Source organism: Lissotriton helveticus, chromosome 2_1, assembly GCF_964261635.1.
Source record: "Lissotriton helveticus chromosome 2_1, aLisHel1.1, whole genome shotgun sequence".
In the NCBI taxonomy this organism is placed as follows: domain Eukaryota; kingdom Metazoa; phylum Chordata; class Amphibia; order Caudata; family Salamandridae; genus Lissotriton; species Lissotriton helveticus.
In genome coordinates this window covers 247380839-247407025 of record NC_136059.1, presented here as the reverse complement: position 1 = coordinate 247407025, position 26187 = coordinate 247380839, and the positions used below count along the sequence as shown (strand labels likewise).

At 40.8% G+C, this 26187-nt stretch overlaps 1 protein-coding gene across 3 annotated transcripts in view; it reads right to left on the bottom strand.

The window, feature by feature from the left end:
* Positions 1 to 5081: 5081 nt before the first annotated feature.
* Positions 5082 to 26187, bottom strand: part of ARK2C (arkadia (RNF111) C-terminal like ring finger ubiquitin ligase 2C) — a 196733-nt gene continuing 175627 nt past the window's right edge. For all 3 annotated transcript variants that reach the window (XM_078674761.1, XM_078674760.1, XM_078674762.1), the window contains 2 exons: positions 19051 to 19157; positions 5082 to 8396 (listed from right to left, as the gene is read on the bottom strand). In XM_078674761.1, coding sequence (XP_078530887.1) covers positions 8279 to 8396; positions 19051 to 19157 — 225 coding nt within the window. In that variant the 3' untranslated portion in view covers positions 5082 to 8278. The remainder of the gene's footprint in view (positions 8397 to 19050; positions 19158 to 26187) is intronic.

Sequence of the window (26187 nt, the reverse complement as noted above, 5' to 3'; positions counted from 1 at the left end):
AGAGAGACAGGATGAATGCCACCACCGCATTTGGTAATACGTGATTGGTCAACAGAATTAAGCAAAATGTGGGCAATAGTTGGCCATGTATGTTTCTCCAGTTCTGTCTCTAGCCCAGGTGGGCAGCAGAGAGCGACACACTGTAAGAATTACAGGTGACTTCTTTGTGAGTGAACAATATTGGGTTCAATTGAGAGGATGTCCTTCGAGAAGGACACGCGACGCGACGCCCTTCAGGTATGAATAAAATCGTTTCTATGTCAAAGCTGATTTTAGGGCAGTCCGAAAGGTAAAAGGTAAATTAGCCCTTGAGGTGCTCCTGTCTGGATCATATCTGAAATTCAGAAGCTAGTGCATTAACTTAATGAGTGGTGGCACTACCAGTGGCCTGGTCAGCATTTGCCTGATATGTGCTGGTGACTTAAAATCACAACGTCCTTTTCATGTGTGGCTGTCAATTAAAAAACACAGTGCCCACTGCACAAATTGGAGCCGTATTTATTTCTGGAATGACGGCAGCTGCCAGCAGAGCGGTATAATACAATACAAATCTTCTTTGCCAATCTGGGAAACGGTACTTGACTTGCTAGGGTGAGTCTGTGTTATCTATAGTGTGCGCAGCATCAGTGATAGTACCGGTAGCTTAATATGCCCACATAAGCCCTTTACAACCTCTGTAGAATATCTCCCACAATGAAGATAAAACCAGAACTTTGTGGGTACAGTAGCTGAAGAGCCATGACTAATTTGTGTGGAAGATGTTCCATACTACTTGGAGCACTATGAGCAGAATTGAGATTTGCTGGTCTCGTTGTTTAGACAGAACAGCAAGGTATTGCTTTTATTAGTTCAGAAGGTGTAATCCCACCAGTGGGCCAGATGTATGACCCTCTTTTACTATCCAACCGTGGAGGCATTTTCATTGCTTGTGATAGGGAGCAAAACACACTTGTTACTCCACTGCGGGGCAGCCATGAAGAGAGCAACTGCAGGAATGTTTATTATGAAATTAGAAGGGGAAGAATGCTGATATGTGCACCTCCCTCAATATGTACATTTATTCACATTGTGTGTTCTAAAGTACGACTAGAGGTGCAGTGTAGAGGAAAGGATATTTTACAGGCTTAATGCACCTGTTAACTTCAATGTTATCTAAAGGGCTATCGCATCACCCAACCAATCATATAAGAGTTACCAGACGGGCTTAGACTTGGAGGTCACAACAGTAAGCAACACCAGGAGCGAATCGTTCTTTTGCTAATATCTACACGTCAAGCAGAGAGAAGGATTGTTCACCCAAAATCTCAAAAGGACTAACATACAGATGGTACAACACCTGCCCCACCCAGTGGGAAGAATCTGGCCATTCTCCTAACCTAGTAAATATCATCCCTGGGTAACGTCCCAGTGAAGCCAATCATGAAACCATTATTTGCTGATCCATACTTTCTGATGTAGTAATTGAACGCATAACATTTGAAGTAAACAGAAGTATAAGGTTTGCTATATATGCTGACATATCCGGATTCGAAAATCATTGCGTATTTTTAAACCAAACTTTTATTAGAAGATTGAAAATACTCCATGTTAAGATTGTGAATGTGATAGGAGAAAGGCGTGCCGCAGCACACCAGACCGAGGCACAGAAAACTGACAGCAATTTCTAAATGAGGTTCTTGATGTATAACTATGACAACTGGAATTCATTTGATCCTTTTGATACATTTCTAATACGATGTTCCTAATCCTGATATGTGAAAATATAGCTAGTCTGTAGTTTATGCAACAATCCTTGGTGACGTCTTGCATCATTTTATATGATGGGAATTTGAACTAACAGGTATGGGTTACTTTAAGAAAGGTAGTAAGCCTAATATGCATGGCCATTGTTGGGATCTCTTCCCAACAGTTTCATACTTTCCTTCCCTACAAAATATATTATTTTTAGTGGTATGAGACGCTTGTTCTTGGAATAGCTTACACAAAACCACTATGGATTTCCACAAGAACTTTTACCAGTGAATGGGTAGTAACGCCAAGTAGTAGACTTATGCCACAGAGTTTGCATAGAAACTCTAATGCTCCTCGGCTTACACAGGAGGGTCTCCTGTGTTTATAGAGAGCAGCAGACTAATCAATTCACACACAGGAAGGCAACAGTTGGGCGGAAGCCATCATGTACGGTACAGCGATCCACCAATTCAAAAAGTGAAGGCTGGTGGATAACCTGAATACAAAGGAAGAGAGTCAGACTGGAAATCACATGGAAGCAGTGAGAAATTAAAGCAAGCAAAAGCAAAGGTCAGCCATAGTGAGGGAACAACCACTATGCTATTGATGCGCCAAATCTACAAGTTTTCAGTCCAACTTAACTCTCACTTTAGCATGTATCAAAAGTAGATAGTAGCTCACAAACTCATAAAACTGAGTTCTAAAGTACATGTATAATTTATCTGATTTGTGTCTTCGTTCATGTTTCCTCATAGTTTTACATATGGGAATGATCTTATGTAAATGAATAAAGGGCTTTAAAAACCATGGGCCACGCGAATAAAACATACAAATCTAGAATGTAATATGAAAATACATAACTGATGACTGACACATAGTCCTACAATACCATGTTGGGGGTTCTGTGGTCTTTTCTAGTCTTTATACATGGATAACCATCATTCCCTTCTCCAAGTTGCCTCCCTGTTTTCTATCATTCAGTGTGCCAGATATCAAGATAATGACCTTACGATGCCATCAATGGGTTACATAAACAGGCTGATTTACTAGACCAAAAACAAATGGTTGTCCACAAGACCACATCCATGGGAGTGTTTTAAAATAATAAATATGAATATTTGTGGTGAGAGTATCTGGGATACCAGCGTGTTCGCACAAAAGTGCGAGCCGCTCCAGAGTCAAAATCACCTAGTGTCTTCTTAGAGCCAGATCAAACAATGTTATCACCTTTTCACAAAAAGGCATTTTTTTCTTCACCCATGTAGCCTCTCATAGAAAAAAGAATTTGTGAATTAAGCACTCCCGAGAGACATTAGGTGAACATTTCAGGGTGTTGGTGACACAACAACCTAAAAGAACTAAAATGAGTAATTTACAAAAGTCAAAAGCATCATGAAATGAAAAATGAAATTATAGAAACAAAGTTTTGTTATGGATCTTTTATACTACGTTCTACATTTTTTTAGGATTTTGAAAGGGTCAGAATGATTTATTCATTCTCTAAATGTGTTTTTAGGGCATTGGTAAATCTTCCTCGTTATGTATGTTTTCTATCACATTGAAATGTTGTAGTCTTTTCGTTGGACAAACACCATACGTCACACAAATGATGCCAAACCTATAAATTAAGGCCCAAAATTCAGAAATATGACATAATTACGGTGAATTATGGATTATAAAACACTGCAGTTGTATAAAATAAGGACATAAAACTTGATATCTGTACATATATGTATATATAAATATACATATATTAATCTCTTTCTATCTATGCATATATTTACACATATCCATATAAATACACACACACACACACTTATACATATATATTTACACACAAATATATGTATTCATGTACTTGTAGAAATTATGGACTGTATTTTTGTGTACGTCTGTGCATCACGTAGAAGGTCCCACTGAGTGCCTACGCACTGTGTGACAAATAGAGTCCATAGACACAGTGTCACATAACCGTTGTCCATATTTCATTTATGAAACCCCATGTCAAAATGTTTATACTGTACATAGTGTAGTGAAATGTGAGGTGAACAAAATGTGTATTTTGTGGTAAGCATAAAGTGAGTGAATGCTGAAATGTACCTTTTTTCTTGTAATTTGAAAAATGTAAGAAAACATACAATAAGCACTAGTTTTAATATTTTAAAAACAATTATAGCTATTTTTAATATTATTCTTTCATAATTTCAGAGGGGAAAAAGGGATAGGGGCCAAAGCACATTTATAGCTGACAGTATCTCTTGTTTCCTTGCATTTTTGTTCAGTTGCTGCTGCCCGTGTGCTCAAAGGAGTGTGTCTGAGGAGGGAGTCTGATATAAATTTGGTAATATTTAACTGTTTTCCTTCACTGATTCCAAATACAATTTGGTCTGAAGAATTGCCACTGTTTTCTTCTAATACTAAATATAGCAGGGAAGAGATATGTTTTAATGGCTAAGTTGTGTACTTTGAAATCCAGAATTCATGTAATGAAATAGGTCAAAACAAACACAATTTGTACTGCATTGCCTAGTACTTTGCCAATTACATGTTGCCAGACCAACTCTCCTCTTCACATCCCTGTTCCCAAAGTCTAGTCTCCGCTGGACCGAGCACACCATTCTGGTCTGTCTACAGCACTTAAAGTACTGATTTCTCCTACTTCAGTACAAATGTTCTATTTGATCCATCCACTGTTCCTTATAGCTGCTATCTGTACCATTGTGCGTATTTAACAATCAAAATAAAAAACAAATGCTTTCCTCACTAAACATTGAAAGAACCTATTGAATACCAATCGAAGTACGAGAAAATGGCTGCTGATGAACGTCTGTCATTTCATACTCCACCCCCCTGTCCCTGAGTTCAAACACGTGGTGTGCCTACTTAGGGACCTAGTGGGCAAATATGTCATGAGATCATGAATAGGTAAATGGGAAACATTTTTTAAGGGTTTCATAAAGATACAAATACACAAATACACATGTGCTTGTGTGTGTTATATATATATATTCACACCCACACAATAGATAGATAGATGGACAGATAGATATTCCTAGATGTATATGTATATAGATGCACATGCAAATACATATACTATGTAATCAAACTATTTCAATGATATAACTAGCATGTTCTTGAGCCAGACAAAAAAATTTATTTATAAGATGGTTCTTGCTATATTTCACCACCTTTATGACTTTCACATGTAAGAAACAGTCTATTTTACTCTGTAATTCTAATTAACACGAAAGACACATTGTCAGTGCAAAACAAAACGCCTGAGGTCTCCACAATGCATGACCTCTGCACAACACTTTTGATTCAGAAATAATAGTACTCAAGCTAATATATTTGGTTTTTGAGAAGTGTTACTTGTAACTGTTTAATACATTAGGAAGCAAGTGAAAGGATTATCTCAGTTTAATTATGAGTGCAAATAATATTCATATATATGTGCGCTAAACACGTTCACTATATTGCAGTTTTTCCACTATGTCACATCATACAGAATCAAAGGTTTGCATTTGTATGGAATGTTTCCAAGATAAAGCACCACAGTAATACAGTTTGTAATCACACACCCTGATTTTTTAACAAGATAAGTTTTCAGTTTTTAAGTACCGACGCATGCAAAGCATTCCATTCCCAGAAACAATGCAAAATGAGGTAATAGGAGTTATCAAAAAAATTAGTATCATTTCTAAATAAATAAATTATAATTAAAAATGCAAAAAACAACTATAAAAATAATTAAATAAGAACCCACAATATCTACAAGTTAGTCATAAATTATGATTGTTAAATATAAGGCATTTAAACTCACAAAACCCTGTAAACTATCATTTTTTTCCTAGAAAGGTAAATCATTCTATGCCATTCTACTCGCACGAGATAGCAAACACAGGAGAACCGGAAACACCAGTACAGTCGCAGACACTACGAACCAGCATTGTAGGGTTGCATCCATTCACACAGGCCAGAGGATTACAATAGGAATTTGGTGCTTATTCACCTTTTAAAAACTGTGCTTGTTCGTTAGGCAATTAATGTAATACTTTTGCGCATTAAAACACATATTAAGCAGACCTCAAAACTCACTACCATCCCCCAAATGGTTTGCTCCAAGCTACTGATTGGCATAAGAGCATGGAGCGGGCCAGTGTAACTTGGAGCAGCCACCTGCATATCTTCTTGCTGGTAGTGTTGACAGCGACATCTGCTGTTGCTGGAGGCTGGCCCAACTTGCTTAACCAGGCAGTTGTTCGTCCAAAGGCACTCAAGTCTTCTTAGTTTTTCAGTGCTCAGTATATCTCTTAAAATAAGGACAGAGGAAGAGCTGCAAACTGCGGAGGTGGCTATATAGCCTCCCATATGCAACATAAATGGCTTAGTAGCTGCTTAATTTTTTTTGTATATCACTTTAGATATTTATTGGAAGTAACCGTTTTTTCCCTTTTTATTCGGTTTTGGAAATAGAGAGTTAAAAGGCAAGAGTGGTGATAATGCTACGTGATTTAATACACAATATGACAATATGTCTCAACACTAATCATGGGAAAAATGAAAGACCAGTCTGATCTCCTTATCTCTATGTGTGTCCATATTGGAACCACAATTAACATTGTTAGTACTTGTGCTACCCCCAAACTAAAATGGCTGCCTTAAAGACAGCCCCACATATTTCGAATATGTATACCTATGTGGTGTTTGAAGGGGCTATAAATAGCATGAACATATATCATTGTAGATACACTTTTATGCAAAATCATATATGCACAATGAGGAACTGAGAATTGTATCCTGTATTGCAATTGTGGAGTTTTATGGTAAACCACGAGACAGCGAGCAAATGGTTTGCAAAGTTCACCTAAACCCTGAAATAGCATTACTGCAAAATTATCCTTTGTATCATACTGTTTTTTAATTACACAATGCGTTTTTTAAAACTTTTTCTATATGGTTGAAAACGTGATCTATTGGAGGCACTAACATTCAGGGGGAACGGTTTACTTTGCAAACTTAGCCCAGTGAAAAATTAATTATGGCTATTTATTATGTTATCAAGAGGTTGAGCAGGTAAAGGAGAGAGGTGATCTCTTGTTATAGTACGGTTCTAGGCTCTGTAGGTGTCTACAACTGAACACTTCAACATCAATAATCCCAGGAAAATTCAAAGTGCACATGTACCCTGCAAAAGGCATCTCTGTTTTTAATACTAAGCGCTTCACATCAACTTTCAATGCACAGTAATTACTAATGGAATGTTGTGCCTAGAATTGCAGTTTACTATTGGAATATTAAACACTACTATCCTGTGTTATACGAAGTGCTATTCTAAGAAACTTTGTTGCAGATTTTTAGGCCTTAGAATAAAAATATGCTCCCTATATTGGATACTTGCAGTATATCATTGGCAGGTAGGGTTAAGAACCTTTTAATGCAGAATGTAGAGTGCCTTACATAATGGTCTATTCTAGGAAATGTTTTACAGGTGGCCAGGAGCATGACATGCCTAGGCTGTCACCTTGTCTCTCTTTCCTCTGGCAGGGTACATCCAACAACCCTACTTCTGAACATTTATAATGGGGAACTGGCTACATTTCGAATGGGATCCCATTCACAACCATGGGTCTGACTATTTACAATGTGTAACTGCATGCGGCACACAGAAGTGATGACACCGGTAGTGGGGTGGAAAGTCCAGCAAAATGAGAGCTAGCAAACTCATGGTGCAATTGCCAGCGAAGAAGCTAGAAATAGAATCAGAGTCGTCTCAACATGCCTCGCCCTAGTGTCCAGCAACAGCAGACCCGTTCCAGCAAAACCAAGATTCTTCTTTCCCAATTTGTTTATCCCTTAAGGATTTTGTTCCTTTTTAGGCCTTTCTCTCTCTCTCACACACACTCTCGCTCATTGCAACTTTCTGTAAACATGATAAAAAACACAAAGCCAGGCAAAAAACAGCCGAAAAATGCTATCCTTTTAACTGTAAACAGGATTTTGCTTTTTCATCGCTTCCGCCTTTTGAAAGATGGGAAGATTCGACTTCTTTCGTTAATGGTTCATCCAGGCACCAAATAAAAACAAGGAATCTATGAAAAATATTTGGTGCAAATTAGAAAATAGCGACATTTCGATCACAAGATGACTAGGGCACCAAACACAGGACATTTCTTAAGCTCACATGCTCCAGTTGCCATCCACAGAAATAGCTAAAGACCCCTACATGTTTCTACATATTTGAGAGGTATATATACAATCCGTTGACGTGTAGGATTGATAGGCCAGACTACCAGACTAGTACCTTCAGGATTAAAAGGAAAACGTCTGCAGCGCAGGGCCCTCTCGCTCTGGGAAAACCAGCTCCCGTACACTGGGCCAATATGGCTGTTTGGATCCTCTCCTACCACTACGTACCACCAATTCCTTGTTTCACAAATGTGCTTGCAGGCTGTCCTCTAAATCAATTGGCTCAGAAGGCAAAGTTTTGCTGCAAGGTCTATGGCCGTGTGACCTGATAAGAAAAATTGTGCCTCCAGTTCCAATTTCAGCTGTCGGAGCCCAGTTGTGTTTCAATGTCCACTCGGCAGATTGGGCACTTCTTGCTGGTAGCCAGCCACTGGTCAACGCAGACTTGGTGGAAGAGATGCATGCATGGTAAACGCCTGTGAAACAAAAGGAGACCTGATTAGAATTCCTCAGGTACCGGAGGATTGCGCTATGATGTGTACTAGATAGATGCACAAGTGACCAGAATTTCAAAATTCAGAAGAGAATTTGTTCTCTGCGAATGCCGGAATGAGCCAAATGAAAAAACGCAAATTTAATTTCAACTCCCAACTCTTACATCCTCAACTTCATGTGTATATTACAATAAATTAGAGTTTCGCAGTACATTTTGATGTTTGATTTTGTCTTTAGTCTGTAGGCAGAGCCCTTGTGTCCAGCGAATCCCAATGAATAACAAAGGTAAACACAGAGTAAATCTTTGAAAGGCTCTCGGACTAACTCTTGAAAGACAATGTCCCTAATTCCAACGGTCATAAACTGGGTTTGATAAACTTGTGCTTGTATATTTCAGTGAATGCTTGCAAGATTCCTATGGAAGACATTTTATGTACAATTTAAAAGAAAATAAGAAATACCTAATCTTCTGAGTCTGGACTGATGGTTTAGTGTACCTTTAGCTACGGGCTTTAACATCATGCTAGCTTGTACCGAAACAGTTTGCAGCTGAACAAATTAAAAGTCTTATTTTTAGATAGCTCTTCCCGATTAAAAACAATATAAGATGCAAATTACTAGTATGGTGGTTACAGACTTGTAACTCCTCCAGTTCGGAGGATTACCAAAATGCTGCAAAACATTTGGACAAAACACCTTATGATTTTGTAAAAAAAAAACACATAAAAAAACCAAAGGGATCAGAAATGGTATGAAACCCCGGGACCAGTAAGAAGAAAAAATGCAATTCATAAAACATAACAGATGATGAAAAATGAATTAGTAGTAGTCTGTTAAATGTTCCATTACCCACATAGAAAGAGGAAGCAGGGAAGAAGAAAAGAACGCGGGCACTGGAAAACATAAAAGGGGAGGGGTAGGAATGGATTAAAAAAAGATGAGAGGGGAGGAACGAGGGAAAAAGCTTTGGCAAAGCCAATAGGTCTGGCTTGTATTTGAGTCTGACTAAATCATTAAACCCCAGCCTGCAGCAGTGAAAAAAATAAAACTATATATATATATATATATTTTTTTTTTCTTTTAGTAAAATGCATCTATGAGATAACAAAATGAATGTGTGGTGATTCAGTGTACATTTGAGATGTAAAATAGTCCTTTGTGGATCCCACAAACTATGGAAAGAGAGAGTAAAGGGGGATATGTAGAGAGGTAAAAGGGCACTGATAGGACAAACTGTAAAAGAAAAAAAATGTATTTATATAATTCAGACAAACAAATGGACTCGAAGATTCGTTTTGAGATAAAGGCCTTTACCAGATTGCATTCAAAAACTTTGTGAATGCTATTTTTGTAATGTTGCAGACTCTGGATCGTGGAAAAGGCTTCTTGAAAGTGTTGTAAAATCTTGATCACATGTATCCCAGGACAAAAACGGATTAACTGCAATTTATGAATTGATCAAGGTACATTTTTCTTAACCCCTGAAGTTTCTCATACTCAAGCTAGGTCACTATGAAAAATCTAAATTACCTTTCTGCATTTGCCTATTACATGTGGGTACCTACAACCTCATAGATTCCTCCATTCATGTTCTGATTATTAGAGTGCTTAACTTCATGGTGTACCAGTAAATACACTGATTGTCTTCAAACAAATTCACAAGTGGATTCAAAGTTAAGGTTTTGTTTAAAGAATTGAATTGCACCACTTTATGAGGACTTCTAGCCACAAGTAGTCAATTATTCAACGTGCCCTATGTCTCCCAAGAAACACTTCACAGTGGATCGCTCTCTTACTTAGCAAACAGAGCTTGTCTACTGGGCTCGTCTCACACCCAGACAACTACAGTCTGTAGGCTTCTGCAAATTCCTTCCCAGCTGGAGTCAAAACTACACAGACCTGTAAAGCATTAACAATAGCTGCCTGCGCTAAGGGTATGCTGCCGTGGTTTACAAATCCCCAAAACGTGTTTTCTCTCAGCAAGTTTTGTCTTATTAACTGTTGATAAATATACATATTTTGGTGGTTTAATAGGGGATTATTATTTTACAGATCTTATATTCTTAGAGATATGCCACTTATATTGAATATAGATGTCGCCTTTTAACAGTGTTGCACAACAGAAGAATAGAGATGACTTCAAAACTTTATATTTATTGAGAAACCAATGATTTGTACAATTCTCACCATCGCACTGAGCTTTCAGACAATGTTTTGCAGTCTCTTAACGATTACATTCAGCAGTGATTTAATTTTTATGTTACACTAAGTCACAACTTTTCAATACAGTTTCATGTTTGAGTTTGAGGGCCTGATTACGAGTCAAGATACCATAAGCTAACTTAAGATCTTTAAGTAAAAGCACATCCAGGCACTGCTACGGTTGTCTCTAAGGTGCTATAACTGAGCTAAGTTAAAACAAGACCTTTACATAAATGCACCTAGGGTCTCTGACCAGGATTGGAGTATGCTAGTATATAGAAACTAAGATAGCATAAGCTAACATAAGTTCTTTATGTAAAAATACATTGGGCCTCTGTTACAGCTCTGAACAAGGTACAATATCTGAACTAAGTTAATATAAAATGTTTACATAAATGTATGTAGGGCCCTTGTTAAGGCTGTGAATAAGGAAGTATATTTGAAACAAGGTTACATAACACATTTACATAATTGCACTTAGCATAAATATTAACATTGTTTATTTTTCAAACCTCTGTTTCTTAGTTTTATGTCCCAGTGGAGAAGATTCATATAATATAGAGGATAACTGTTTGCGATACAAGTAATCAGTACAGGACAGGACAGTACATGAGGCATGTTCTAGTTATCATAACAAACCTTCTAACAAGTACAACATGCACATGCTCAGTTAACTGCAGCATCATCATTAGGGTTACCTCTTCTTGGGGTCGTTTATTAGTGCATCCCGTCTCCTTATGGTGGATCCCCATATCCAACCATGCCTCAGCGTTCGGGATCTGTGGTCTCGGACCCTCCACACCTCTTATTCTGACTGCTCTGTAGTTCGTGCCTCAGATTGCTCTGAGTATTCTATAAAACTCTGTCTAACTTCATTCCACATGTCCAAGAGAGGGTGTCTGTGTATACTGCAGCCCTCCTCTGCCTTTGACAATTGTTCCACTTTGACCCGCCACCTAACATATGTGGGACCAGCCCTCCCCGTCCAATGTCTTGTGATCAGTTTTCTCGCCAAGACCGGGGAAAGGTCTAGCAGTCGGTTTCCTGCCTGCTTAGGTGCGGTTCGGGAGGAGTCGCCCAGAAAGTAGACCTTTGTCATCAATTCCAGTTGACGACCCGGTGTCCCCAGTGTGCCACCCAGGTGGCGAACTATTTGTGCCAGTAAATTTGTACTACCGGGCAGGCCTAGGCCATATGGAAAAAAAGCCGCCTTTAATGACCCACATCTCAGGCAGGGTCTCGGGTCGCCCCATACTTTCTCTTATTCTCCCAGGGAGTAAGTATGTCTGGTGCAAAATGTTAAATTGTGTAAACGTTAGTCTGGTGCTCTTTTTTTATTGTAGGTCAGCATCCTTTCCCATTTCTTGTCCGCGATCTCCTGCCTGAGATCTGTCTTCCACCAGCTTTGGGCAGTAGACATGCCTTTCCAGACCATCCCATTGGGTGCCTTATAGACCCAGGTTTATAAGTCGTTACAATAGCCGTGATGCGGGGCTCTTGCGAGCTCGTCTGCCAAAACCGTGCAAAAGCTTGGGTAAGAGCTCTGTAATCTAGAAATCATCCCGGTGCTAGGCCATGATCTGTTATTAGTTGGTCTAGCAGCGTTAGCGTGCCCTCAGTAAAGCAATCACACACAGTTAGCAGGCCAATCTCAGTCAGTGTGCCAGTTGGTGCACCAAAACAAAGTAATCCCCGACCGCGTATGTTGGGCTAACCAAGGGAAGTGCTGAAGCACAGAGAAGACACTGAGGTCAATTTGATACATTTCCTCCAGCACCATATGGTAACAGGAAGCAGTGTGCCTAGCTTGTGGAGTCTCCTTGCTCCTAGCAGCTTCACTCCGATCGCCTTTCACATTCCACCTGCTCCCACTGCCCTTTATACTTATCTCCCCCTCCAGTCACTTCAAGCCTTCGTTTCGTTCCTCCCTAATTTTTTCACCGCCATCACCTTCCTTCCTTCCTTTCCCTTCTCTCATATCTCCATGCCTTTCCTCATGTCCATTCTCTCATATCTCCATTCCCTTTCCTCGCATCCTTGTCAGCCTCCTCCTTTCCTCTTGCCCCTTCACTTCCCCTCTCCCAGTCCTTTACCTTCCCTCCAACCCCTTATGCCTTGTTTCCAAATCTCAAATGTATTCTCTTCTCTTCAAACCTCTGTAGCCTCCTTATTATCCATATGTCCCCATCTTCCTAATCTCTGGAGCCTCACTATTCTCATTTCCCTTCCATTCTACCCAGTATGCTCAATCTCTTCTCCCATTCCTCCCAGCCCAGTGTCATCCCTTCTGTTTCTGTTTCTTCCCTCCAATTCCACTGTTGCCTCATGCCTGCCTTCCTTTCCATTCCCCCTAACTCTCCTTTCCTCCCCTCCTCTATTACCCTAACGTTTCAACTTATTTCTCTTCTTCCTACCTGCCCTCCTTTCATTCTCACATAATTCATCTGTGCCTGTCCCTTTTATCCCGATTTCCCCTCGAGCCTGTCCTCTTGTCATCTCGTGCCTGTCCGCTCGTCATCTCGCGCCTATCCTCTATTCCAATCCTGTTAGTTGTACTTTTCCTCCTCCTCTCTTGTTTCCTCCTCCTCTCTTTTCCCTCACGCCTATTATCCTTTCTGTTCCATCCTTTACAATGTCCTTGTTCTCTTGTCTCTGCTCTCATACCCACTTCTCACCTCCTTAGTCCTGTGTTTCTTTCCTCCAATTCAACTGTCCTCGTGTCTGTCCTCCTTTCTGATAACTCCTATCCTCCTAACTACTATGCTCCAATCCTCTTTTGCCCTCACATTTATTCCCCTTTCCTTCCCTACCCATCTAGTTGCACTTTTAGATTATCCTTTCATCCTCACACATGATTTATCTTTTTTATTAACTTCTATCCCTATGGCTCCTTTCTCCTATTCTCTTGTCACCTCATGCCTGTCCTTTATATTCCTGCATTTCTATGTGTCATTTCCATATATTCTCTCACCGCTTCACGCATGTCCCCCGGTTTGTCCTTTGTCCTTCCTTTATCTGTTCCCTTGCCTCCTACCCCTAGGCTAGGACCTCACCTAGGCTCTAATCCCCGTGTCCCCTCTCATCTGCCCTCTTTGCACTTACCTCCTACCCACATGCTCGAGACATCATACAACATTAAATGAAGTAGTACATGTAACATAATCAACATCCCTATGTATGGTAAACCACCAACTGTGTTAAGGGAAGGTTACTAGTATGAACGCTAAAATGGGAAGGTAAAGATATCACACACACCTCTGTAGGCAGCGTTGCTTTCTTTCACATTAAGTGCCGTAAAATGAATGACGTCAATAATAATGATCTTCATCACGTCTGTATTGCTCACTGAGAGCGGGCAGTGAGTGTGATGTCACTGTTCTTCTATCGTCCTCTCTTCACTTCAGTGTTATCACTCGATCGCTTTCATCTCCTTTGCTGACATTGTGTACACTATAAACTATCCAGTTTTATTGCGCATAAAAAGAAAGAGCTCACGATCACACACTTTGGTCTAATGGTGAAGCTAGGATCCCAATGTACATCTCGAGTTTTCTGAACGCTACAATTCAATCACCACAACATACATCCCCTCTTGTCTTCTTTTCTTCTTCGTCATCCGTTCTTGCTTTTTCTCTTGCTCTCACTTATCTCCTTTTTCCTCATTACTCCCTCTCAAAATGTCATAAAGTGATGTTAATTTCCTAACACGTTTGCTAAATATACTGTGATTTTTCTGTTTTTGGTTTACTTTGCAATGTGTTAGGTGGACTTGTGTATAGGCTAAACCTAGACTATGCATATTATTCGTAGAGTGCGTTCCAAGGCATGGTTTAACTTAGACGTTTGGGAGCAACCACAAACATATACATTTAGGGACCTTTCCCTAACCATGGGGCACATTACGATCGCGGACAGCCCTGAGTAGGAGGGAACGTCCGCAAGTGCTGCGGCATTCCCTCCTGTGCAATTAGGATATGACCGCCACCCTGGCGTCGCATCCTCTATTTTTAACATTGCGGCGGGTGCAGCTTTAAGCTGCACCCGCCGCAATGTTAAAAACGCATGCATCGCATTTGCATGCACAAAGCGGCAGGCACCGCGCGGTGCCTGCTGCTTTGTGCACGCAAATGCAGGGGGGTACCATAGGTACCCCCCATGTGCACCCCCCACCCCCTCTTCACCAAGGGGGCCCGGGCCCCCGAAGTGAAATTCCGTATGCTTTTCCAAGGCGGAAAAGCAAGTGATACACACCATCCTAATATGGCTGGCGGTGTCTGATAGACACCGCCAGCCATGTTAGAGCCTTTCCGCCGCGGTCGGAAGGCGACCGCGGCGGAAAGGCTGCGGACGGAATCCCAGACCCACCGCCATCCTAATATAGCGGTGGGTCTTTTGAGGCTCCGCAGCGGTTTTTCCGCATCCTCCAGGCCGGCGGTGGCTTCCGTCGGCCCGGAGGATGCGGAAAAACCGCTATCATAATCGGCCCCTTAGATCTGACCCCTTTCCACTCTGGAGTTAGAGATTCACTCCAAAGGCTGCAGTAAGTCCCCTTGAGGTATGGGAAGGACAATGGGATTACTCCCAAATTTGGTGGGACTGTAGGGCTCCCACCAAATTAACGTTTACCAAGCAGAGAAAAACAAACAAACAGGTGTGTGTTTGTACAGGGGGCTCCACAGCCCACTGTGTGTAATTCTACAGCATGTAGAATTCCACCCAGTAGGAGTAGGAGCCTGCTGCCATTGCCATGTGACATTCCCAGTAGCCTTCCAGGAAACATGTGCTTGGTCTTTTCCACAGGCATTACTAGGAACGTTGACGAACAGGAAAAAAACGTACAGTATGGTCAGGCCTAGATGTAAATCTCTAGCTGTACTTTTAAGTATTTTCCCGAATGGGGCCAGTGTTTTGGCTTCTTAATATATAAGCGCATTTTTGCAGTGGATTTGTTCAGACAATATTTCTATAATTCATTAATATCATATAATTGTATGATTCGCTGTATAACATTTACCTAAAACATGTTCACGAAAAGAGGCTTACAATAGCTGCATTCCAATTAAATTTGCATTGAATGCGCATCGCGTGCATCGTGAGAACTGTGAAAAGCAAGGATGGCCCAGACGCATTTTCTGTAAGAATCTGCGGCCTGCCAGCAGCAGGCATTTAATAAATGTTCCTCATTTTAGTGCTGGAATCATTTTCCGCACACTCTGAACTCCAGCTGCAAGAACATTCATTTAATGCTGCTAGTGATGGGCTCCGTAATCCAATGTTTGCACGCACGTGTGGGTAATAGAGGCTGTTCCAGTAATGCAGAAGCAATCTCGTTTGGCATAATGATGCATTGCAGAGCTTGCAAAGAATGCCAGAACCCATATTCAAGGGTTGTTCTCGAGCACCACTGCATCAATAAGCAGAACCCAAAAGAGGGTTTCTTGTGGAATATAGAATGGACTTTCATGAACGAAACTGAAATATGGGTCACACGAATAAGAAATATACTAATGAAAAGTAAATATAACTTGACCAGTTACAACTGGCTCTTCTGAATCAATTTTCGCATATTGACTTCGAACATGGACAGTTTATGTCTAGTGGAATACATTTGGGAAGCTAGGTGATAACATTAAGTAAAACCAAAAGGCACCAGTAGGCCGCAATAACCAGCCGAAAGATTCAAAAGGCAACTGACTGGAATGTTTTCCATAGCAGATTCGTTAATGTCTAAAACCCTATAGGAAAACAATGTGATCCAGCAGATATCATCTGTGGATATGATCCAAACTGTGACTAGGCAAAGGGAATTTCCATTAAAGTGGCCCTTCACTCAATCAACATTGGTAAAGCACACTCTGTCACCTCTTGGGGTATCTGGGTACTGTGTCACTGTCGATGAACCAGGTCTTGAGTCTCTGTCTGGAGTCTACCAGCGAGAGGGCTGTACGGAGCTGGAGGGGAAGGTCGTTCCAGGTCTTCGCTGCGATGTTGGAGAAGGAGCGGCTGCGGGTGCAACAGATGCGGAGGGTGTGTGAGGGCGAGTGAAGAGGAGCCTGGGTGTATAGCGGATTGGTGGAAGTTCCTTTGTTTCAGGAATTGTGTTTGGTGCAAAGATGGAGCCGATAGGTGAGACAAGGGACAGCTATCTCCCTTTCCCGCTTCATACATCGAAAGTTGAGAGTACCAAACGTTTTCGGAAGTGTGCATGAAGTACAGCTGGGCTAGCAATGAGCTACTTACACTGCCTCAAAGATAGGGAGTGCCATTTGCACTTGCAGCACATGGAGTTTGCATAAAAGCGTCATTCAGTTTTGAAACTTGGCAACAACCATCCGGCTTTCGAAATGACAACCATTTCTTAATCCTCCATCTTTTCTCACATGGATCTGCCACCCCATAACAACCTAGTCACTGACTTGTTCTACTAACCAATGCATCATTGTAACAAAATAACTAAAAAACGTTAAGTTAATCTGACAAACATTTTATCTGGCATCATTATAAAGCTAAATAAGTTCTTATTTAGGGACAGACAGTTACAACAACACATGGATCTTTGAGAACCCACAAAAGATATGACCAATACAGACTGACAGATAGGCAGACAAACAGATGGGTGGACAGACAAATAGCTTGTCCGACAGCTGCACAGCTGTCATGTGGACAGATATGTAGAGATGGGCAGAGACGAGCGGTCAGATGGGCTGACAGACAAAAAAATCTTAAATGATAGCAAGAAACATTTGTCTCTACAAGAAGTCTGTGTACACATCTGTAACGATCCATTCCTTCACACTATTAGCATTAATAAAGTGCTAAATACAGTGAATGGAATGAAGGTTATCCAATCGGAACAGAAGGCATTTCTTCTTCATGTAACAAACAAAACCCCTATCTTGGCCTGCAGAAATATTTGTGCAAATGTACTTTTGAATTTGAAAGAAAATACAATTTGATTAAAAAAAAAAACAATCTATTGCCTGAGTTTATGACTGTCTGAGTCTGGATCGATCTGACTTTTAATATCAAGGTCAATATGTTCCATGTGTCTATCAATGTCCTTCTGTTGCTTGATCCTTACTGTATGTGTGCGTTGTGCCTGTCTTTGTGTTTGCCTGTCTTTATCTGTTTGTGTATCTCAGTTTCAATAGGCGCCTGCATCAAAAAGTTCCTCAGGTCCTTTTGATGTAGGAGCCCGTTGAAACTCCAAATGCATCAAATCGCTTGTTTTTAATCTTGCCAAATGATCAATAAATAAACATTAGACTACATTGGCTACCTGTAGACAGTTTTAAACCCAGATCCGGCTCTAAGAACACATCAAGTGCTCCATTAGCCATTAACCTTGAGCCCACCCTGGTACACAAGGTTCCTAGGAGAGGACTCGATGATGACGCTTGCCCAATAACCCTAGTGGCTGAGGGTCGGCTGGTGTTGTGGATCAGTGGTAAGGCGTGGGGGGGGTCGGAAGAGTTCGGAGGGACAAAATAAAAAGAATTTTGCCTGCAGTAAGCAGACTCCTCTGGGGCCAATCCAGACGCTGCTATAATGTAATGAGAGCAGCATCAGGATTGGCCTGAGAGCTCTGGATTAGGCTTCCAAGGAGACTGGGAGACTGTGTCTGCTCTCTCCAACCCAGCAACGCAGCCCGGGTTGGAGACAGCTTCAGTGCGCATGATGGTTTGGCCGTCCTGTGACAGCCAGCCAAACCATCATGCGCATTGATCACAGTGCCCTCTACTCCTCATGTGCCTGTTGTGCCCCAAGGCTCCCGCCCTCAAAGACTCGGCAGGAAAGGAAAAATAAAACGATAATAAAATGTGATTAATATTGTTCCTTTCCTGCTGTTTTAAGGCAGCTAGCGGGATGTGGGTTGACGCTCCACCCATAAAACGGAGGAGCAGCAGCTGCCTTTTAAATAAATAAGAATGCCCCCACTAGACCATATAGAGAGGCTCTTCTAAGGAAATCTGGGAGTTCTCTATCTTTTGATACAAAGATGTTCCTGTGAACAGCCATCTCTGTCTGAGTCATTTTGCTGCATCTCAATAGCTGCGTCAGTCCACACACCGCTATCAGTGTTTATACATGCCTCTCTTTCAGTCTGTGCATATCTGTCTGCCCAAATTGAGTAATTCAGGATAGCATGCTGCAGAGCATAAGCTTGTAAAGTCACTCAGACTCTTCTAACAGATGGTAGTGTTTGACATTGCAATGCCAAAGTCAGTGCCATTCCTGCTCACCAACTGAACCCCTACTCTCCAGGTGGTCATATAGTATGAACACAATAAATTATCTTTAAAGTCATTGCCATAAAAAGACAGTGATGAAATGATCACTCATGTAGCAATAATGATTTAAGTAATCGCTAAAGTGATGGTAAACTACTTATCCAAAGACTTGATCTCAAAAACAAAACGAAAGTGAAGTTACCTGACATCCTCGCCATCTTCCAGCATAGAGAGACAGATTGTGCATTTCTCATCAGTGTCAGACTCCTCCCCTTCTGGCTTCTCATGTTTTCCCTCTTGTGGTCTCCTCTGCACCAAGGAAAATTGAAAGAGACAGCTGTTTAAGTGCAGCATTGCAGTGTTCTCCATGTCTACATGCGTATGTGTATGTTTGTGCATTCATGTATGCTGTTTTCAGCATCAGAAGAACATTTTAATCATAAAATATAAGGATTTTGCAACTGCATTTTGCAAAATGTAGCTCACTTTGGACCACTAATAGCACAAAGAACGTCCAACTCCTGTTTACACTTCGTATAATTGCCCATCGGTTGCACACCTCACACATGTATTTTCTTTCTGCTATCTACCCTGTTTTGATGAGGTATGTCGGCTCAGAGTGGCAATGTGACAATATTTGAAAACCTCAATGGACAAAGCCAGACTTGTACACCAATCATCATACTTTTCTGCGTGTGACCATGTCGATACAAAGGTTGTGAGTGAGAGAAAGAAATAGAGGGAGAGAAAAAGTGTGTGTGTGTATGGGGAGTGTAAGTGTATGTGCATGTTTTTTGTAGTGAAGCTGAAACAAGCCACCCTTTCTGGGAAAGGAGTACCTACATTCTCTCTTATGTAAACTTTACATTTATTAAACTTGCACCAATTGAACTCAAAATGTTCATTCAAAGTATTGAATATGCACATACTGTTTAACCCCATAGCTAATAAGGCATACTGAAGGAATCTTTAGGTTTTAATAACATAGTATAGAAAAGAGTCCCATTTCAGTCGCCTCCTTTCATCATAGCCTTTGGAAGGCATCAACCTGACATTGTATCCACATCTAAAAGACTAAAGCCTCTCTACCCTCGCCATCTTTGCCAAATCAACAGATCTTTCAAATTTGTATTTTTTCTTCGTGCTATCAGCAGAAAAGGGGAGATTCCCCTACATTCTTCTCCTTTCTCCACAATCATGATGGAATAATATTAAGTTGATTACCTTCTCACCATAGATGTACTATGATGATTGAAGTCGATTTGCGACTTTAAGTGGCTTTACATATTACCAGGCAATGGTCATGTGGATCATATCATTCCAGGAGGTCACCTCCTTCTCTTCACTAGCTCTTAAAGGTTGTCTAAACTTCAAACCTTTTTCTCATTTTCTAAACTAGGAAAATACTTTTCATGGTGGAGCAATGCCTCCCCAACAACGCAATAAAATAATAAGATTCCTTCCTTTAATACCCCATACACATACTTACTCCAACATATTTGAGTAGATTGTGTGTGGTTCCAAGTTGGGTCTAGCCATGTAAAATGCTAAATCTAAAAAGTTAACCTTTTGTGCACTTGTATGACCTTCCCTTAAGATACTCCAATTGTCGTTTCCTGACCCTAAATTTCTGATAATGGAAATCATTTTTACATTTTTATTATGAATTTGAAATCAGCTGTGCAAGAATGTTTGTGAAAGTGACACTGGGCTCAGAGAGACAAGGTATGCTGCTTTTCTCCTTACACTTTGTCCTGAAGTTTTGCTGCATGTTTCCAGGGCAACAATTGGGGTATTTGTTACATGTAATATGTGTTATTTTACTTGTGTAACCTGCATATTGGATATAAGCTAATGCTTTGACATTTCCTTATGTCACTTTTTTTTACAATATCTGAAATAGTACACCTGTCTCTAAAGAGTAAACAGGAATAAATGAGTAATATATCACTTTTTTTTAAAGACGGACATATTTTAAGAGGATAAACATTTCACATCTACGTTAGCATGTATGTATTTGGTATTTATGTAGTGCAAACTTAGCTGGAAGGCAGCGAGCACTGTACAGGATCAAAAGCAAAGGCACAGGGTGCATGTGATAGGAGGGAAGATAGTTTGTGGACTGTTACTGCATCATGGGACTGTGTTCCTTAAAGAGGTTAGTCTTTACCTCTTTCTTAACTAGGAACAGTATTGCAACAGCCGTGATGGACCCATGGATAAAATCCCTGATCCAAGGTATGTCGATGGACGAGGCCTGTTGTCTTGTTTTTTTTTTGCACTCCTTTGTTTTTAGTCTGATGCTGCCCTGGCTGCGGGTGTGCCGCGTGGCCTCCGGAGATGGTGATATGGTCAGACAGGTAGGCAGGTGGGCCAGTTGCAAACGCTCCATAGATAATTCAATTGGTTTTGAGGGTGGTCCTGGACATCAAGGTGAGCCAGCAGAATATCATTAGGGAGAGGAAGATGTGGTCATATATTAGGTGTGGCTTGGAGATCTGTGTTTTGTAGTCTTAGTATGCTAAAATCTGTATTCTGATATGTAGGCTGAGAATGAATGTTGTTGCCATGGAGAAAAGGAACGAGCATTTCGTGTTTGAATTTACAGACTTTACAAAAAATGAGGAGTTAGGTCCCGGGACACAGGGTCAGCTGGACCATAGAGTAATTTATGAAAAGAGAAATGCCGGCCCTGCGGTTTTTGATGGCTATTTTATTTTAAGCAACAAACCAAATCTTTGTTATGATTTGTATGGTCAAATTTATTTAAACCATTTCCTTTTTTTATATAAATCTCATTAATTTAAAGCATTAGTTGCATGAGAAAAACACTACGTGCATACAATTTGTACAAAAAACATTTAACTCAAAAACATTTGACAAAAAATATTTGACAAAAAAACATGTGACAAAGTGACATCCAATCATTTAGTGTACATAAATATACGAATACGGTAATACGAGAAGCATCAATCGTTATGTGGTATTTAGCAAAAACTTAATTAGAAGAATGAAGCTATTTGCAGTAAGGAAAAGGAAACAAGATGAATTGTAACAAATACAGATTTTTCAATTGTATAATAAATAAGCTTAAATCCTTTCTGCTATTGCCAAATCCTTTCTGCTATTGCCTTAGCCTTACTGCAAATAGCTTCATTCTTCTAATTAAGTTTTTGCTAAATACCACATAACGATTGATGCTTCTCGTATTACCGTATTCGTATATTTATGTACACTAAATGATTGGATGTCACTTTGTCACATGTTTTTTTGTCAAATATTTTTTGTCAAATGTTTTTGAGTTAAATGTTTTTTGTACAAATTGTATGCACGTAGTGTTTTTCTCATGCAACTAATGCTTTAAATTAATGAGATTTATATAAAAAAAGTAAATGGTTTAAATAAATTTGACCATACAAATCATAACAAAGATTTGGTTTGTTGCTTAAAATAAAATAGCCATCAAAAACCGCAGGGCCGGCATTTCTCTTTTCATGAATTTACAGACTGCCACGTGCTCATCAGAGATAGCTCCCAGATAGTTAATTCACACTGCATCTATTTTTCAAATGAAACATAACTCATAATTATATACAGTGTAGAATCGCCCTAAGCTGCCGAATGGGAAGTGCTCTTAGAAGCAGGGCTGATCTCAGCATATGTATGCCAATAGAGTGCTCGCACAAACACACACACACATACACACACAAGGGAGTAGCCAGAAAAATAAAATACCCCGACTTTTAACCATGCCACAAATCGCTCTAAATGAAGGGAAGAGGCAAGTTAATCTGGCATTTGTTCACACTGCTCACCCGTAGAAGGGTTTGGAAAATCATAACTTTTGTTCTTTCCTTCAATCTTAGTCTTCTGTCAGTCTTTTTCTAACATTGCTTTGCCTCAATTTTTCATCTGTTCTGTGCTTTTTCCATTCATCCATCCATGCTTGTCTTTTCTATACACCTGCTTCCTTCTCACCATTGATCCTTTCCTCTTTACATCCTCATTTTCCTTTTCCCTTCCTTTTTAATATATCCTTTCTGCTAACCATGTGTCCATTAATCTATTAATCCTACTTTCCTTTTTCACAGCAGTCACTACATCTTTTCTTTATCCATCTCTCCATCATCCATCCATCCTTCTCTGCATGTATCCCACAAACTCCTCTCCATCCATCTCTGCATCCAACCATGCATTACTCCATCCTCTTTCCTTCCATTCATCCATCCTCCTCCCCCTCCCTACCGCCATCCATCCATCCTCTTTATATCCTTCTGTTCATCTTTCTTCTTCTCCTCACCACCTCCCTTCCATCCTTCAACTACGTGGGGTTGTTTTCATGAGCTTTATGGACACCACAGTCTCCCATCAAAGTTAAAGGAGCCCTTTGGACAAGGCCCTATCTGCAGGTCCACCCCCCAAACCTTTTGCCTGCACCCTTTCTATTTTTCTGAATTTGCTTTTGGCTTGCCTTAAGAATCTGTGCACTTTACCACTGGCAATCAGTGCTAAAGTGCTTGTTGCTCACTCCCTTAAACATCCCCACCGAAACTAGAAAAACAGTCACCCACGCACTGGTGACAAGCCGCCTGGACTACGGAAACACCATATATGCCGGTACCACCGCAAAACTTCAGAAAAAACTCCAACGCATCCAGAACGCCTCAGCCAGACTCATACTGGACATCCCGCGCAAAGACCACATTTCCGATCACCTGAAAAACCTCCACTGGCTCCCCGTCAATAAGAGGATAACATTCCGCCTTCTAACCCACGCACACAAAGCACTTTACGAACTTGGACCTGAATGCCTCAACACACGACTTACCTTCTACACCCCCTCCCGCCAGCTACGCTCCTCCCACCAAGCCCTTGCTGCTGTACCTCGCATCAACAAAACCACCATGGGAGGAAGATCCTTCTCCTACCTTGCGGCAAAAACCTGGAACTCACTTCCCATTCACCTTCGCCTCACTCAGAACCACCTAGCATTCAGAAAGCAACTTAAAACCTGGATATTCGACAAGTAATTCCCCACCCTTCTCCAAGCGCCTTGAGACCCTCTGGGTATGTAGCGCGCTATATAAATTAACTGAATTGAATTGAATTGAATCGTCATATCGGCTCATGCCTGATTGGCATATTTAATCTACTTATATGCCCCTAGTAAAGTAGTATACCATATACACAGTGCCTGTAAATTAAATGCTACTAGTGTCCCTGCAGCACGTATTGTGCCGCCCACTTAAGTAGCCCTTTAAAGTGGCATCCTGAATGCAGTTTTATACTGCAAATTCTATTTAGCAAAATAAACCCCTGGTTAAGCCTTAAACTTCCCTTTTAGGTCAGGTAGCTCAAAGGGCAGGGTGCATGGTTAGACAGGTACGTTTAAGTTTTACATGTCCTAAAGTCGTTTTTTCACTACGAGTCCTACCTCTCCCATAGGATAACATTGGGTTTGCCTATTACATTTAATAAGTGCTAACTTGATTTGGAACAGGTAGGGAATTCATTTTTGGTGTCTGAGAAATTGTAATTTAAAGTTCTAGTTAAAAGTAAAGTAGTATTTTAAGTCACAATTTTGAAAATGCCCCTTGTAGGAAGTTGACATTTTCCGGCCCTAACTATGTGCTGCCTGTAGCCTATTCCTGGGTTAAATGACTGGGCGTAGTTGGCAGTTGGACTTTGTTTATTTCTCCCAGAGACACAACCCCACTTTCAAATCAATAGGCTGTGCCCTACCTGCACACAACGAACATGACACTAGTCCATTGTGCCTGCAGCCAGGCTGGAGCCAGGGCAAAGGAGGGCAGGGAATTTCTAGAACTACAAAGGGAATATCTAGAAACATCTCCCTATTTCAAAGAAGGCACCAGGTATAAAACAATGACCCTCAGGCCCACTCTTCAGTTCACTTTCTGGACCTGCTGAAGGACTCTCAAAGGACTGCCTGCTGCTGTGGCCAACTGTGTATTTCAAAAAACTGCTTTGTTGCCCCTGAAAGGACTGCTTTGCTGTCAGAATCCTCCTTTGAACCCTCAGGGGCTTACCCTGCTGCTTGAGCTCTGTTCACCCTTTAGAATATAGGCCTACCAGAGTGACTCCAAAGGCTAGTTAGTTGGCCTCCTGATCAGAGCCTCATGGACAGAAAAGGTTCCAGCAATCTTGAACCCGCATCTGGACACAGCCTGAATGAGTATCAACCCTGTAAGTGCTATCTCTCCAGTCGTGGGCCCTTGGAAGTGGTGCTACAGGTGCCCGAGTGCCAAAATCCAAAAGTGGGGACTTAAAGATTTTTTTGCTTAAAAGTGCTCTTAGAACTGAGAGGAGACTAGCACCTACCTGCTCATCGATCCTCCCAAGATGCATCAACCGGTTGGCCTAACTTTGTGGCAGCTCCCGCTACATTCTTTTACACAGCAGCAAATCCTGTTCAGCAGTCCTTTGCAGAAGGGGTATTCAGCCTCATGGAGCCCCCATCAGCTACAGCTTGCAACTTTATCCCGCTGTGTGATTTCAACTTCCAAAAAAGAGACTAAGGGCCTGATTTTGATCTTGGCAGACATGTTACTCTGTCACCACAGTGATGGATATCCCATCCTTTGAAATATAAATCCCAATATATCCAATGGGAGACGAGACAGCCATCACTGTTGTGCTGGAGTAACCCATCCACCAACATCTAAATCAGACCTTAAGTCCGAACAGATGAATATTTACTGCGATCTTATCCAGTGGCTCCCCAAGGACGACGCCTCATCCTGCTTGGACACCACTTGTAGTCTTACCCCACTTAACATTACCTCTCAGATGGCTTTTTGTGAAATTTCTTCTAAGTCTAAAGGTTAGCACCGACCGAGCCCAATACATTACTTGTATCTGACTTGCGCTCCATCGTGCTGGGCCAACACTTACGACTTTGACCCAGTATTGTACGACTAGATGTCTACCATTGGCGCTTTGATCTTTTAAGCACTCTTTATTACCTTAAAAATTCATAAATCCGGTTCTACTGTTTGAATTTTTGTCATGTTGTTGGCAAATAATTTATTAAAATGTACTCTATTTTTCAAAATTAGTGTGGAATTTTTCTTGTGATGTGTTTTCACTTTATTACTGTTTGTGTGCTGCATAAATAGTTAACACATTGCCTCTAAGTGAAGCCTGGCTGCTTTTTTGCCAACCTACCAGAGGGTTAAGCACATGCTAATTTACTGACTTTTTGTGGGTCACACTGACAAGGATTGTGGCTGTTGTTTGAGCAGGCTTAACACCCAACTCAAACAACAATCCAATTTCTCACAGAGCCATAAATACAACTTAAATGTTTCATGTTACT